Source organism: Canis aureus, chromosome 22 (assembly GCF_053574225.1).
Source record: "Canis aureus isolate CA01 chromosome 22, VMU_Caureus_v.1.0, whole genome shotgun sequence".
Lineage (NCBI taxonomy): Eukaryota > Metazoa > Chordata > Mammalia > Carnivora > Canidae > Canis > Canis aureus.
The window spans coordinates 8,717,731-8,733,357 of NC_135632.1; the positions used below are offsets into that span (position 1 = coordinate 8,717,731).

Below are 15,627 nucleotides of genomic sequence, written 5' to 3' on the forward strand. Positions count from 1 at the left end.
TATAAACATATAAAACCTATTCTTTTCCCAGTGGTAAAGCATACATAACAGTATAATTTTGGCTATTTTTAAGTGTACAGTTAAGTGGCATTATGTACCTTTCACACTGTTGTGCAATTACATCCACAAATAGATACGTCATAATTTATTTAGCAGGTCTAATACTTTGCTAATAAGAACAGTGCCATAATGAGCATTATATTATATGCAAGTACTTCTTCAGAACTGGTTAAGAAAACTAGAATTCTGGGGATGCCTGGGTGGCTCAGTTGGTTAAGCATCTGCCTTTGGCTCAGGTCATGATCCTGGAATCGAGCGTGTGTTGGGCTCCCTGCTCATTGGGGAATCTGCTTCTCCCTCTCACTCAGTCCCCCTCCCCTGCTTATGAGCACTCTCTCTCAAATAAAACCTTAAAAAAAGAAAAGAAAACTAGAATTCTGGATTTAGAATTCTTTTAACTTGAAGTTGCTTTCAAAATAGGTTTAAGGATGTATGTGAATGATGTAAATATTTGCTTATAAAATATTTTGTGTCTTGTTTAGGATTCATGATATGGTTCTTTTTTCAAATGAAAAGCCATTTTATTTTTAAGTATATCCTTTTTTCCTACTGATTTGAAATTTCACTTTTACCATAAACTAATTCATATATATCAGTGTTCCTTCCTGGACTTTATTCCTATTTTATTGATTTCCCAGGACAGTATTACTCTCAGAATTACAATGGTTTTTTAAAAGTATGCTTTGATACCTAGCAGGGCAGAGTGCTCTCATTACCTACCCTTCTTTTTGGAAATTCCCTATTTACTCTTTAACTTTCTGGATTTAGGTTACCAGACCCCTTTAAGAAATCTTGTCTGGGATTTATTGAATTTATGATTAATTTAAGAATGGTCTTTATTATAAATAAGGAGTGTTCCCATACAAGAATTTAGTATTTCTCTCATTTAGGTCTTTTTTGTGTTTCATTAAAGTTGTATGTAATACATACATCTTGTTTAATTATCACAGTAACTGGACCTGTATACGATGTTGTATTAGCAGTGATAGTAATCATTTTTGAACTGTTCCTTTTGTTTTACATTGAGTATACTGTTCTTAGTAAATTTCTAGTGGATACACTTAAGATTGAGAAACATGTATTTTATAGGTTAATGAAATTTTTTTTATCAAGGTTTTTATCAGAATTACTTAATAAGCTAAGCATCTGTTGAGAGGATGTCTCTTTACCTTTTCCACATTATAAGTTAAACCAGATAAACGCACATTCTTCCATTTCTGGGAAAATCTCATTTTAAATAAATCCTGAATTTGTTTTGCTAGTATTGCAGTTAGTGTTGCCTATAAAGTTTGCTGGGTTTGGTGCTATTCTTTTTTTTTTTTTTTTTTTTTTAAGATTTTATTTATTTATTCATGAGAGACACAGGCAGAGGGAGAAGCAGGTTCCATGCAGGGAGCCCGATGTGGGACTCGATCCCAGGATCTGGGATCTCGCCCTGAGCCAAAGGCAGACGCTCAACCACTGAGCCACCCAGGCGTCCCGGTTTTGGTGCTATTCTTAAGATGTAACAAAAAGCCTTATAGCCATACTTTTTTTATATAAGACAACTATATTGCGAGATGAGGGAAAGCAATGTTCAGCTCTGGTTATTCTGGCATTTCTAAATATGCTCATTGTATATGGAGAGAAAAAGGAGAGATAAACAGTTTCTAATAGATTACTGACCAATTTTGAAACTATGTAATGCTATAAGAAATCATTTCGTTTTTTTTTTTTTCATTTCGTTTTTTACATTGAAGATTTTAAATATTGTGACCTAAAAAGTACTTTTTGTTTTTTCTTTTTAAAGTTCATTGTAAAGGATTCTGTTGAAGAAAATATGCTGAAAATACAAAACACAAAAAGAGAACTTGCTGCTGGAGCCTTTGGAACTAAAAAGACAAATGCTAATGAAATGAAACAAGCTAAAATTAATGAAATCAGAACTTTAATTGATTTATAATATGTGGGATTTTGGTAAGGTCAGTTTGATTAGATATATACAGAAATTTTGGAAATCACAATACAGAGTTTTAGAAATGAGATCTAGAGAGTATGTCTTCTAAAAGGAGCATATCGTTTTATATTAGTATTACTGATACATAATCTCTTCTATATATAAACCTATTTTTAATGATATTTCAAATAGCAATAAGTTCTGTTATATACTGTGGCCTAAAATAATTTTTTTAGAAAGTTACTTTGTTATTCAGGTTTTCACAGTGTCTTTGCTGAGTATTTTCATATATCTTTCAAATACTCAGCTTTTTCATATTTCGAATAAGGTCAGACCTTTTATACTTTTGACCAAATAGAGTTATTTTCTGTGTTGGGCACATTTGGTTAATCACTAGAGCTTCCCATTTGTGATGCGATGGATTCATAGTCCTTGTAAACGATTAATACATAGACTATCTACAAGAGATTTTATTATTTTGAAAAACCGTATTTACATTCCAGAATCAAACCTTAAATGAGACCATTGTCCAGATTAGCAAGTTACTTTTTTTTTTTTTTTTTTTTTACAGTTCAATATACAATTCACTTATGTGATTTACAGTTTTAGGTTTATGAAAATATTAGGGACTGTGTTAGAACACTTTTTCTCCATTTCAGTCAAGTAGTACTATTATTTAAACGTAATTTGATGTGTTAGTGTGTAAATACAGTCTGTAGGGGTGAGAAGGAACCAGTTCTACCCAGTTTAATTTGAATATTTAAATTATGGGATTGCTGAATAGGTATTTCTATATATAGAGATAATTTTTATTTATGTAGCTTTTCTTTAAAAAAATAACTTTATAAATTTTTATAATTCAGAAGACTACTATATGTGAGAGGCGTGATATCTGGATGGAAGTTGGGCTGGATGACCTCCAAAAATCGTTTCAACTCTTAAAGACATCTTAATCCTGAATGGAAAGATTTGTTACTGTGTTTAGAATCAGACATTGATTTTGGAACTTCAGTAATTCATCCTTACATTTATCTATAAAATTAGTCCTCTTTTTCTATTTTGTTAATAATCAGACTCTCATCAGTAGTTGCTATGGCATTCTAGATGACTAAGTCACATTTAAAATAAGCTCTACATTTGGCAATCACGATAGATATTGGTGTTTTTCCTTAAGGGAAACTTTAATCCAAAGAAAGATTACTGTAACAGGAGAAGCTTCCTGTTTGACCATGCAGAAGTACGAACACCTTGTATTTTACTTATAGTGTTAAGAAGTAACTTGACTTAAAGAGGAGGTTGGAGGCAGTGTTGTGTTCTGGGCATACGGCTAGATATGTGCTAAGTCTATCAATAGCTAAATTCCCCCCTCCCTGTGCGGGGTGGTCTCTTGCTCCAAGGAACAGTGGATTAGACAGCAAGAGTCTTCCCAGCAACTTTTCTCTTTGGCAGCAGGTAAGGGCAGAGTCCTGGTTAAAAGGATCAACAGACATTTCGACAAGAATGGATTAGTAACTTGGGGTTGGTCTACTAGCATTAGGAGCAGTAGGGAATTTCTTTACCTTATAGAACTAGCATTACACAAAATCAGGTTGATGAAAATCTCATGAAATATGGTATGTGGGTATCTGTGTACCAATACTCCCATGAGATTAAGTACAAAAAGAATTTCCAGCAAAAAAGAAACTCTTCTTGCTTAGAAAGACAAAGCCTTGCAAACTCATTGTAAAAGTGAAGACTTTGCTTGCTTCTTTACCCATTTATAGACTTGTTTTTAAACATTCATAATGATAAATTTGGCAAGTCATTTAAAAAATACCTGTTTTTGTACAGTCCTCTTAAATGGTGTTAAACAAATTTAATTCATCCTAAGAAAATAATATAAACCACCAGAATGAAAAGTTCGTATTATGCTATGCTGTTAATTCTGTTTCATCATTATGTAGAATAATAGCTTTAGAGATATCTTGAAGACATTGTATTCCCACTTGTGGTTCCAACAGAATTTTGTGGTTCAACTGGACTTTGTTTTAAAATCAATAAAAGTTTCAAAAATTAGCTTCTGTGCCATAATTTTTGTGACTTTTTCTTTGAAGAAAATTTTTATGAAATCTCATACCTGTATTACACAGTTGCTTTCTACGGGTAGTACATAAAATACTAAGAATACAAGTTTACTCATTCTTAACACTTTTTATTTTGTTCAGTTTGACCAAATTGTTTAGAAATCAGTGTATACATTTTAAAGTTAAATGCCTTTTATCTTCTAAAACATTAGTTCCAATTATTTTTCCCTCATCTGTCAGAAAAAAAAAGGAGGTGCAATACTTAACGTAGAGTGGTATTACTAGATAGCACTCTGCATTGGAAATTTTGCCCTAATCTAGGATTGGAATAGTAAATCAAGAAAATACCTTGTGTTTATTACTAGTGAATGCCAATAAAACTAGCGTCTTCAGGCAGTGTAGGTTTTCTATTGGGGGAAGTCAAGGGCACTGATGTACCTTTTTTCCATTATTTATAGAACCTGCCAAAATTCTGTTCATTAGGATTTGGAAGATATGTTAAACATGAGGACAAATTTTATATTTGGCTTAATAAGAAAGATGTTTAACCTTTTTGACTATATTAATGTTAAAATATTTGTAAAAAGTGTAATAGTTTCCTTCATTTATTAAGAAGTATGTAGTAACCTTTCTTCAGTTCTACATTCTGAAATTTGTACCTGAGCTGAAGGCAGACACATAACCAATTGAACCACCCAGGTGCCCCAACATTGTAGTTTTTTAAAGAAGACTTGACCTGGTATCAATATGTTGGTAAAGAAAAGATAAATATTTCATGAGAAATGTTATAGTGAAGGAGATTTAATTGCTTCTTGCAAAGACCAGTAGGAGTAAGGAGATTTAAGATGAACATTCATTTTAGGCATGAATTACAGACCTTGATCAAGCATGGAGCTAATCTCTGAAGGTACAGATCTGACCTCTGTGTAGGCATATTTGTCTTCTAGCGAAAGCCTATTCCACCTGCCACTGTTCACAAGATAAAAAAAATAAATATGTTGATCCTCTATCAAATGTTTTATAATCTGAGTTGTATCGTTGCCATTTTATGTGTCTTCCTAGTTGACCCTTGGTATTTTAGGCTCCTTGGAGAAGATTTTGAAGTGTAATTGTGCAGCTTTGCTTGGAAAAGTCAGTACTTCACCTTGAAAGATCAAGGAAAGAAATGTTAGCTAGTTCAGTGACTTCTTAGCCTCTTAACTGGATACTTTCATGCACATTATATGCTATTTTCTATGATCTACTTGTCCTCTTTTCTGATGCTGTCATCCTTTCTGATTTCTGAAGCTAATAGCCTTCAATAAATATTTAAAACAAGAATTATGTAAGCTTTTTCACTTTTATGCAATGTAAAAAAAAAGGGGGGGGGGGAGGACAAGAAGTATTAAGACAAAAACACCAAGTGAGATGTTTGTCCCACACTCACCAAATGTGATGCTTTGATACCTTTTCTCAGCTATCAAAAGAAAAGGCTTTGAATGTTGTGATCTCTTCCAACACAGAGACTTTCAAAATACACTTAAAATTTGGATTACCTATTGTTGCATGCCAGTATTGGTTGCCTGAAGACTGGATTTCTGTTAATCTCAACCAGGGACTCAGGCTTTGATCACCTAAAATAACAGCTTTTGGTAAATCCATATACAGTTGGCCCTTGAGCAACATGGGGGTTAGGGGTGCTGACCCTGCGTGTGCTGTTGAAAATCCACATACAACTTTTGATTCTCCCAAAACTTACCTACTAATAGCGCCTACTGTTAACCAGAGCCTTACTGATAACACTCAGCACATACTTTGTGTATATATTATATACTGTATTCCTATAATGAATCTAGAGAAAATTAAAATTCGAACAAGAAAATACAGTAATGTACTGCGTGTGTGTATATGTTACTGTGTGTACACACCTATATAAAAATCCATGTGTAATTGTACCTTCACAGTTCAACCCGTGTTCAAGGTCAACTGGAGTTGACTCCGTGGAAAAGGACTAGCATTCAGAGGTCCTTTCTGAACATTTGACTCTTTTCCTATTTTTATTCTAGGCAAAAACAGTAGTGAGAAATGATAGTTTGACAGGATCTCAAAAAACAGGTGAATACAGAATAAGTAGATCACAAGAAACTGCTTAGTGCAAGACGTAAGGAGCCTTTGCCCAGGGAGCTATGTATGGTGACCTGAATCCATCACAATGTCACAGCAGAGTCCTGAAACTGCCTCTTCCAGGCCAATAACACCGCTGAAAACAGGGTAACGGGGCTTCTTGTAAGATGCGTGTGTAAGTTTAGAGGCTAAGTCCCGCCCAAAACTCACAACAAATTCTATTCTGGGATTTTATCCATTTATTTTTACATTATAGTTTCAGCAGCCAGTTTAACGAAAGCCTTTGCTAAAGGTATCTCCCAAGTCCTATTTCAAACACGGTCCTGATCTTCACACCAGAACGAAAGCTCTTCTATTACTACACTGTGTTACTCCCCAGGTTTCTGGCATTTGTATTTCTGGTTATATAGAGAAGTTTCTTTGATTTCATTGTCTGTTTTGACCATACTTTTTTTTTTTTTTTTTAATACAGAGCATAATCTGGTATTGGGAGTAGAAAAATTTGAAGTCTGCAAAGTCTGCAAATTATTTACCTTTCTTATTCTCTGATTATCTGCAAAATGTGTATACTATGTATAGATATGTATAGATATACTATGTATAGATAGAGGACAACAGAGATGTAAATGCCCAGTCAACTTTCTTTCCTCTTTTTCCTTTGTTACATAGTTTTATTTTGAGGTTGAATTTCAGCATCTGAAACCCAGAGAAATAACCAAATAACTCAACCCGAGTATAAAAAGACAGTAATAAAAAAAAAAAAAAAAGACAGTAATCCGTTTGTGCGTTTGTAGTAATAAGCAAAAAAGCAAACCATGGCAGACTTATTTTAAGGACATGCCAAATCTTACTTAGCTTAATGCTCCAAGTCTCAGTGACATTAAAAAGGTAAACGCTACACAAATATACGTACAGATGTTATTTATGGTGATGTTTCTGTATCAAAGAGCTGAGACTGTCTTTTGGAAAGGCTTTAATTAGAAATTGAGCCCCCTCCCCCAACAATCTTACCTCTTCACACATCTATCCCTAAAAACCTCATTCCCTGTTGTATCTGGTATAAATACCTCAATGTATCAAGTGGTTCTCAAATGTCATTTGGGTCAGAGGCTTTTGGATCGCCTGGTGGTTACTTGGCGCAGAGATGCTGTGGCCTCAACCAAGACCTACTGAGTCAGATTTTGTAAGTGAGGAGGCGTAAGAAACTGTACTTACTATTAAGTCTCCAGTGTTTTAGGGAGCAGCAAGGTTGGAGACTCACTCAGTTGCTCGAGCCCCTCATCTTCAATTACTTTTTCCTCAGTCTTCAGATCCAATCCATCAGCAACTTCACTGCCTTCATCCTGGTGAAAGGTAGGCTAGATTACCGCCGTCTCCCCGGGACCAGAGTAAACTAACTGTCCTTCCCTTCAGCTCTTTTGTCCTCAGTTCAAGCTAGTTTCCAGCAGCTGCAAAAGCAGCGGCCTTAAATGTAAATTGTAAAGACAACCAGATCATCTTTAAGAATGCCAGGGGATTGAAACCAACTACATTAGAATTCAATAATTCATAATGATGCTTAGGAACACAATCCCCCCCCCTCCCCCGTCACCTTGGTTACCTTTAGAGGAGGCCAGGAAACCGGTTCCCTATTTGTTACACACATCTCTCTGAGTTTATGATGGGGTGACATCCTGATAACCGCTCCCCACCCCCCAACGCAGAGATCCTTGGATTTAGGAGTATCTGGAGGGGAGGTACCATGGCACCTGTCATGGAGGCACTTAAATCTCAAGCGGTGCTTTGTGTACCTGAAGATGATAGCAACTCCTCCACCAGTCCTAAAGACTGTAGTTTATTTTCAGAAATCACTTAATATTTTACAATTTTACGTAAATCCTCAGGTTCTCGAGCTCTTCCGTAGCCAGCCTCCAAGGAGGCCCTTGGCCATTCTTGCCTCCAGGATTCCGCATCCTCCTGTGTTCATTCACGCCCATGCTGAACAGGGCTGACTTGTGTAACCAGTAGGATATCGTGGGAATAAAGAGCGGCAACCCTGAATGTTGTCGGGGTCGTAAGAGTCACTGCAACTTGTGCCTGCTTAACCGTCTCAAGTTTCTTTTGTCATGGTTTCCTCTACTGTTTTGCTTTTGTTTTGTTCCCAATAGAATGATCTCTGATTACTCAAAATGGTTTTAAAAGGTCACTTTGAATCCTGCCCATCCCTGGCTTGCCGTCCTTGCAACCTAGATTCACCTGTACGGTTAATAAATACCCTTCTATACTTCCATCATTTTGATTCATGGATAAAAACACTAGAAGTCACTGGTTCCAGTACTGATTCTAACAGTCCTGAAAGGCCATCAAATGTGTCCCGAGACGGACAATGAACCTCTGATAATTTGAACGTTATAATATGTTCTAAAATCTGAATACTCCCTTGATACCGAGATATATTGTGAGTTGACAGACAAATTCGAGCTCACTCTCCTCCATCGATCGCATCCGTCACCGTCACTGGAGAACACCAGACTGTCTACATATCCAGACACCGGTTTCGGTGTCAAGTTTTACACTGGTTTTTAAAACACTGACAACTTACGAAAAACCACCTAATACATTTTTTTTCCCAAGGGGAGTGGGAATCCCTTAATTAGACAACCAAGATATGGCAACAAGTCTTTATTTTCATACAAGGTGCCCCGGCAGGTGACCATCAGAGAACACACTGCTGTTTACAGATACACAGAACCGAACAAGAGCGTGTTAGCATGCGGCCTTACTGTACACATGGGACACTGGTGAACGGTTTCAGACACTGCAATTAGGAAACAGAATGGGCCAACGCCACCTGTCGAGAGGTTCACGGATCACTCAGCAGTGCCGCGGGCGGTCTTTACCTGAAAGCAGAATCACGATCACTCTGGCAGTCTCTGAGCAACTCTAAAACGCAAGTCTAGTGAGAGGTACGACAAGCAAGCAAGCGAGAGATACCCTGTCCCATCAGAGGGAGGCTGATTCAGGGCCTGCACTGGCACGTTTCTCGGCGGCAATGTAGCCGTTTTAATAGCCTGGGTTCCCTTACCACATTTGTTGGCCATCAGCAAAAGTAAGAATTTCCGACATATGAGCTGAATAAGCCTAGGATTAAAAAGCAGAACACGGTCCACGTAACAGAGCTGCTGCTACTTTGCGACTTCTGCCTGGTTCTCACCTGTTGTCCTGCAAAATCCCCTCATCTGATGAATTTTAGCAAAGCTTCTAGCAACTGTAACAGACCTTTCCTAACCCAGCTCTAGATGCTAAGTATCAGAAACAAGTGCCCAGTGAAGTGGATGTGTCCATGGGAGAATGGCAGTGTTTCTACTGGAGGTAAGTGTCAAGTTTCCTCTTGATGTTGTCAAAGGAATCTGCTCCCATGTAATCAGCCTGGCCCTGTTCCCACCGCTCCTTCCGTTCTTCTGAGGACACAAAAGGCTGTGCCGCAGCCGGGGTCTCCCCAACGGACAGATGCGATATGGCTCCCGAGACGCCTTCCTAAAAAGGAGAGCATAATCAGAGACTCGTTGAGCGCTGACAATCAGACTGTTTTTAAAGAATGCAATAAGTTGAAGGTGAGAAAAGCCAGGATGAATCATCATGCAAAGTAGCAAAAACTGAAAAGTAACACATGAAACAAACAAACGAAAGACACAGAAAATACAAGGGTCGCATGATTTTTTTTTTTTTTTTTCCTAACGAAATGAGGACTTCTTGACTCGGTGAAAACATTGGGAGAACAAAGTAATTAGGGTTAATGTTTAAGTTCTGCATACCTTTCTACAGAAGCCACAAGAGAAAGCCAGTGTATAGACCAAGTCTGAAAGCTGCAAACAGTTCATTAGAAAGTGTAAGATGGACGGACAAGCGAACACGGTCTCACGATAAATTCTCGATCTGTGTGGGCTCTGAAAGGTTGAGAACTTAAACAAAATGATACCTCAGAGGCTAAGCTTCACAAGGCACCTACCCAGAGAGCCACACCACGTACATAGGTTGTCACGTTAGAGAAGACCAGAAAACCAGAGCTTAACGGTTTTGAGACTATGCCCCGAACTCATCTGCCTGTTGAAGCTTATCAAGGAGCGTCTATTCTTGTAGCTTGTGTTAATTTGCTTAGTTTTCAACAACTGTGTCAATTCCCATCACCCTTTTCCTTGGTCCTTGGGTTGTGGAAGGGAGAAGGTAAATGTGCAGGAAATGAGCAAACCTACCTACCCTACGCTAAATTAGAATCTAATTACTCGTAGAAAGGCAACTAACTTCAATTGTGCCAAAACAAGTGTCAGAGCTAGTCTTCAAAAAGGGGAGGTGAGAAGGTACTGGAACAGCAGAGAAAAAGGAAGGTGAATGGATACCAAGAGGTCCTGCTTTTAACAGAGAAAATGGGAGAACAGAATTTTTGATTACCAGTTTTTGTTGCACTATATGAATGTGTGTGTTTATGTAGGTGTTTAAATACACTGGAACTCCAAGGTATTTGGGCAGATTCCATGGGGCTGTTTCGTAGCTGAAGCCACGTAATTCCTTAGCCTGGATTAGCCCTGCCTTGCTTCCACCTGCAACAGGAATGACATAGGGAGGCTCTTCCAGAATCCTTTGTTTCATGATGTTGTTCAGAAGGTAGCAGTCTTGCAAGTCTAGACTTGAGTCCCAGTTCTGCTTTTGATGAGTGTTTTATATGTAAGAGAAGTTATTTAACTTCTTTAAGCCTCACTTAATTTTCATATATAAAAAGAAACTTAACACTAATACTTGACTAGAGTAGTTGTAAGGATTACATGCTAATATCCACCTTTCCTTATGCGCTTACTGTGCTCCAGGCAATATTCCGAGGGCTGTGCAAGTATTATTTCATGGTCCATATAAAGAACTAAAGAAGATTATGTTATTTTTCCCTTTCTCCATTTTATATATTGGTACAAGTGCTACTATGTGAATCAGGCTAAAAAATCTCTACCGTGGCAAAGAAAAGGATGTCTTACAACCTTCTAGCCTCTTATAATTATAGCAAAGTAAGTAACTGGTCAGTTAGAATTGATTGTAATTCGCCCATTCAATATCTTAATATGTAGCACAGAAGTGTAACTTCTCATCCTCTTTCAATTCTTCCAAAATAACCACCCCAGAGGAAGACCTTCAAAGTCAGGCAAGAGGCTAAGCAAGTTGTTGCTGTAAATGTTAATGTCATCTTCCTCTGACAAGGAGGCTTCTTTTTCAAGATTCTACGTAACTGCAAGAGCACAAATATGGCAAACCAAAATAATCCTAGAAAGTATTTATTTTCGCATGTTCATGTTATTGTAACGTTCACTGAAAATGCATTCTTCTAAGCAGATGGCAAAAACAAAAAATATGTATATTTAAATGTTTTCAGTTTCTAAAACATGAAATAAGGCAACCTCTTTATGCTTTAGGAATAATCTCAGAATTTTAGGATAATGGGCTAAGTGTTCTACAGACACTAGATATGGATACGTGTGTGTGTGTATATAGACACACACTCTCAAATGTACACACACATACATATAAAACCTATAAAGTCCTTTCTTATGCTCTCAGATCTAATGAAATCTGCCACAAAATCTACTGTTTTAGTCTTTGCTGGCAGTATTTATTCCCTGTAAGATGAACAGTTTTTTTCAACAAATCTTATCTCTGTTTAAAATACCACTAAACACTCTACGTCTACCAGAATACCAAGTTTTAAGAACAAATACAGCATTAAATTACCTGAAAGAAAAAAACAGAACCTACCACATTTAAGTATGAGTGGGTGTCTTTGACGAGGCCAAATTGTTGAAGCAGAGGTAAAATGTTGGTGGTGAAGATGTCCCACCACAGGTTGAGAAACTCTGGATGAGTCATGGTGGGATCATGAGACTCACTTTTGACACTTTTTGTTTTAGGATCATACGTATAATTCCATGGCTTGATTCGTCCCAGGAAATGCACAACTTTGGCATTTGCACCAAATCTGCCAAGAGGACACAGGTTGAAACCATTAGTGGATTCTGAGGACTAACAAAAAGAGAAGCAGCACTTTGTTCTGTAGCCTTAGCGATGCACCTTTTGCTGGAAATAGTGGTTGGAAAAGAACATGAGGGACGCCTGGGGGGCTCAGTGGCTAAGCATTGCCTTCAGCTCAGGGCGTGATCCCGGGGTCCCAGGACTGAGTCCCACATCGGGCTCCCTGCATGGAGCCTGCTTCTCCCTCTGCCTGTGTCTCTGCCTCTCTCTCTCTCTCTCATGAATGAATGAATAAATAAAATCTTAAAAAAAAAAGAACTTGAGCTCACTAAAAAATTTTTAGACATACTTTTAAAATTATTCCATCGTATATTAAATATATGCAAAAATCCAAAAGTAGCAATGGATCAGTGCAACAACCAAAACACCAACCCACTGTGGTGGGAAAGGCACAACCACTTGGAGAACCATTTGGTATTACTGAGCGACACTGAAGACGCTCACGCCTCCGGCCTGGAAGCTCGGCTCAGCTCCCAGGCATTTATCCTAAAGGAGCTCTTACACACGAGCAACAGGAGATAGGATCACAGTGTTCACAGCACAGCAGTGCCGTCTGAAACACTCCTAACTACACACAACCTAAATGACCACATCCTAGTAGGTTAAGATTGTTCAGCAAACCCTGGCTCCTTTCCCCAGTCTCCACAGGGGGAGAACCTCCCGCCTCGCTGGTAACGGGGCGTGCTCGCAGAACCCGCCTTTGCCAGTGGAATGTGGGAGGAAGGGACGGTGTGTTTTGAACAGAGAGCCCGCCCTGTTTCTGGTCCTCTCTCTGAGGGACCTCTGCCAGCAGAAGAATGGAGGAGCCCCATGGGGCAGATGTGGAGCCAACCTGTTGGCCCGGCCCCAAACCCTGCCGAGACCACCTGAGCCGCTCCAGCCGATCCACCAACATCTGGGCAAGACACACATACTTACTGTTGAAGGTCACTGGGATTTTTATGGTTACTTGTCCACTTGATCATTTTTATTTTTTTTTATTTATTTATTTTTAATTTTATTTATGATAGGCACACAGTGAGAGAGAGAGAGAGAGGCAGAGACACAGGCAGAGGGAGAAGCAGGCTCCATGCACCGGGAGCCTGACGTGGGATTTGATCCTGGGTCTCCAGGATCGTGCCCTGGGCCAAAGGCAGGCGCTAAACCGCTGCGCCACCCAGGGATCCCTCACTTGATCATTTTTAAAGGACAACTCCTGGGGTAGTCAGATCATGGGCTACGGTGCAGCAGTGAAAATAAATGAACTACAGCTACACGCATCACGTAGCAAATGGATGAATTTTTTAAATGTGCTGAAAAAATTCAAATTCAACTAAATTCTTATCTAAGAAGCCAATTACATAGGGCAAAACCAAACCAAAGTACTGTTTAAAGCATAGGAAGCTAATCAATGGGTCATGATGTTATCTCTGGGGGAAAAAGGAAGCAGTGATGGAAAGGGACGGATGGCGGCCTCTAAGGTACAGGTTGTGTTCCATTCCTTAACTTGAAATTAAAAAAAAATTTTTTTATATAGCCTTTTGTGTATGTATTTTACAATAATTTCTTAAAAAGAGTGAGAGTTAAGAGCGGTCCTGCTGTGGCCGGGAGGGACTCTAGGTACATAAAGCCAAATAATAACGAGGAACACGGCAAGGCCAAGAGGAGGGTGGGGACGGCGGGCGCCCAGGGCCGCAGGCGGGCGCTCACCGAGGCGGGCAGGGCGCAGCTTGCACCGCAGGCCGGGCTGGCGACCTCACAGACACTTCAGCAGCGACACTCCACCGAGGGGACGCCCCGGGGCCAGAGGCGACGCCGGCAGGGAAGGGCAAGCGGGCGACCCGGGCTCCGGGAGGGGCCCCCAGCACCCGCATCCTGCAGGCCAGTGGCGCAGCGGGGCTCCCCTCGGGCCCCCCAAGCTGTTAAAGGCTCGTGGGCTGGTTGGTTCTGAACGCCAGGGACCTACCGTCGGCTATCGTTCTCGGACAGTGGCCTATGTTCGGGCCCAAACTTTTTTTTTTTTTTTTAAAGATTTTATTTTTTTATTCATAGACACAGAGAGAGAGAGGGGCAGAGACACAGACAGAGGGAGAAGCAGGCTCCATGCAGGGAGCCCGATGTGGGACTCGATCCCGGGACTCCAGGATCACACCCCAGGTGCAGGCGGCGCCAAACCGCTGCGCCACCGGGGCTGCCCTTTTTTTTTTAAAAAAAGATTTTATTTACTTATTCAGGAGAGACACAGGGAGAGGCAGAGACTCAGGCAGAAGGGGAAGCAGCCCCCCGCAGGGAGCCCGACGCAGGACTCGATCCCCGAATCCCGGGGTCACGCCCGGAGCCGAAGGCAGACGCTCAGCCGCTGGGCCCCCCGGGCTGCCCTGGGGCCCACACTTGTTTAAGGACACGACTGGGGGAGACAACAATCCCACGGCCGATCCCGCTAACGCACTAGGGGCGCCCGCCGAGGCCCCGAGGCACAGGCACAGCCGGGCCCCCCAGCCCGGGCCCCACGCGCCGCTCCACGGCCGCGCCAGACGCAGCCCCCCGAAAATTCGCTCCTGGAGTGAGCGCTGTGTACCACGTGGCCTTTCTTCTGAACATAAACAAGATTCCTGGTGTCCGTCCCCAAGCTTGCTCTTCATTTTACATTTTACACGTAGGCACGTGCGCGCACAGGTGTGCAAGGCCCCCGTTTTATTCTTACAAGGACAGAGATCACAACGCGCAGAATTTGTGCAGACACGGCTACCAATGACATCAGCAACTGTCGGGACGTCTGTGCCCAGCGGTTGAGCATCTGCCTGCGGCCCAGGGCGCGATCCTGGGTCTGGGGATCGAGTCCCGCGTCGGGCTCCCTGCGTGGAGCCTGCTCCTCCCTCTGCCTGTGTCTCTGCCTCTCTCTCTCTCTCTCTCTCTTGCTCGCTCATGTTTCTCACGAATAAATAAAGTCTTTACAAAATACACAAATAAATAAGCAACCGTTAAATGTTCAGCGCACGACCCCAAAAGATTTTCACCCACACGGGGAAAGGAGTCCTCGAACACGAAAAGAAGAATCAACAGTGCACACGAGGCAAAGGTCGGGGCTCCCAGGGCCGTGGGGGTTTCGGAAGAGGCAGGAGGCGGCCTTCGGCAAGGCTCCGGCGGGGACCAGCGCTCTGTGGTGACGGCCCCAGCCCGGACGCCCGAGCCTGCTGTGCGCTACGGGCGGCAGCGCTGCCTCGCCGCGGCCTCCACGACAGACCAGACGCCTGAGGCCAGAGCGGGCACCCGGGGAAGAGCAGGTGCGGCCTCCTCCTCCTCCTCCTCCTCCTCCTTCCCCGACGCCCCCGCCCCGCCCCTGCCCGAGCCGGCTCCTCCCGGAGGACACTGGAGGACACTGGCGGGGAGTTTGAGCCCGCGGCCCCGCCTAGACCCACCAACGTCATGTCGTCAGGA

At 41.3% G+C, this 15,627-nt stretch overlaps 2 protein-coding genes across 12 annotated transcripts in view; one reads left to right on the plus strand and one right to left on the minus strand.

The window, feature by feature from the left end:
- HLTF (helicase like transcription factor) overlaps nt 1-4,051 on the plus strand; it is a 49,705-nt gene extending 45,654 nt beyond the window's left edge. For 4 of the 6 annotated variants that reach the window (XM_077864752.1, XM_077864749.1, XM_077864753.1 and 1 more), the window contains exon 25: nt 1,850-4,051. In XM_077864752.1, coding sequence (XP_077720878.1) covers nt 1,850-2,002 — 153 coding nt within the window. In that variant the 3' untranslated portion in view covers nt 2,003-4,051. The remainder of the gene's footprint in view (nt 1-1,849) is intronic. The other 2 variants (XM_077864750.1, XM_077864751.1) reach the window with 2 other exon arrangements.
- Nucleotides 4,052-8,808: 4,757 nt separating this feature from the next.
- GYG1 (glycogenin 1) overlaps nt 8,809-15,627 on the minus strand; it is a 33,803-nt gene continuing 26,984 nt past the window's right edge. For 5 of the 6 annotated variants that reach the window (XM_077864756.1, XM_077864758.1, XM_077864760.1 and 2 more), the window contains exons 6-8: nt 11,938-12,157; nt 9,957-10,007; nt 8,809-9,678 (exon numbers count right to left, since the gene is read on the minus strand). In XM_077864756.1, the coding sequence (XP_077720882.1) occupies nt 9,505-9,678; nt 9,957-10,007; nt 11,938-12,157 (445 nt within the window). In that variant the 3' untranslated portion in view covers nt 8,809-9,504. The remainder of the gene's footprint in view (nt 9,679-9,956; nt 10,008-11,937; nt 12,158-15,627) is intronic. The other variant, XM_077864757.1, reaches the window with a different exon arrangement.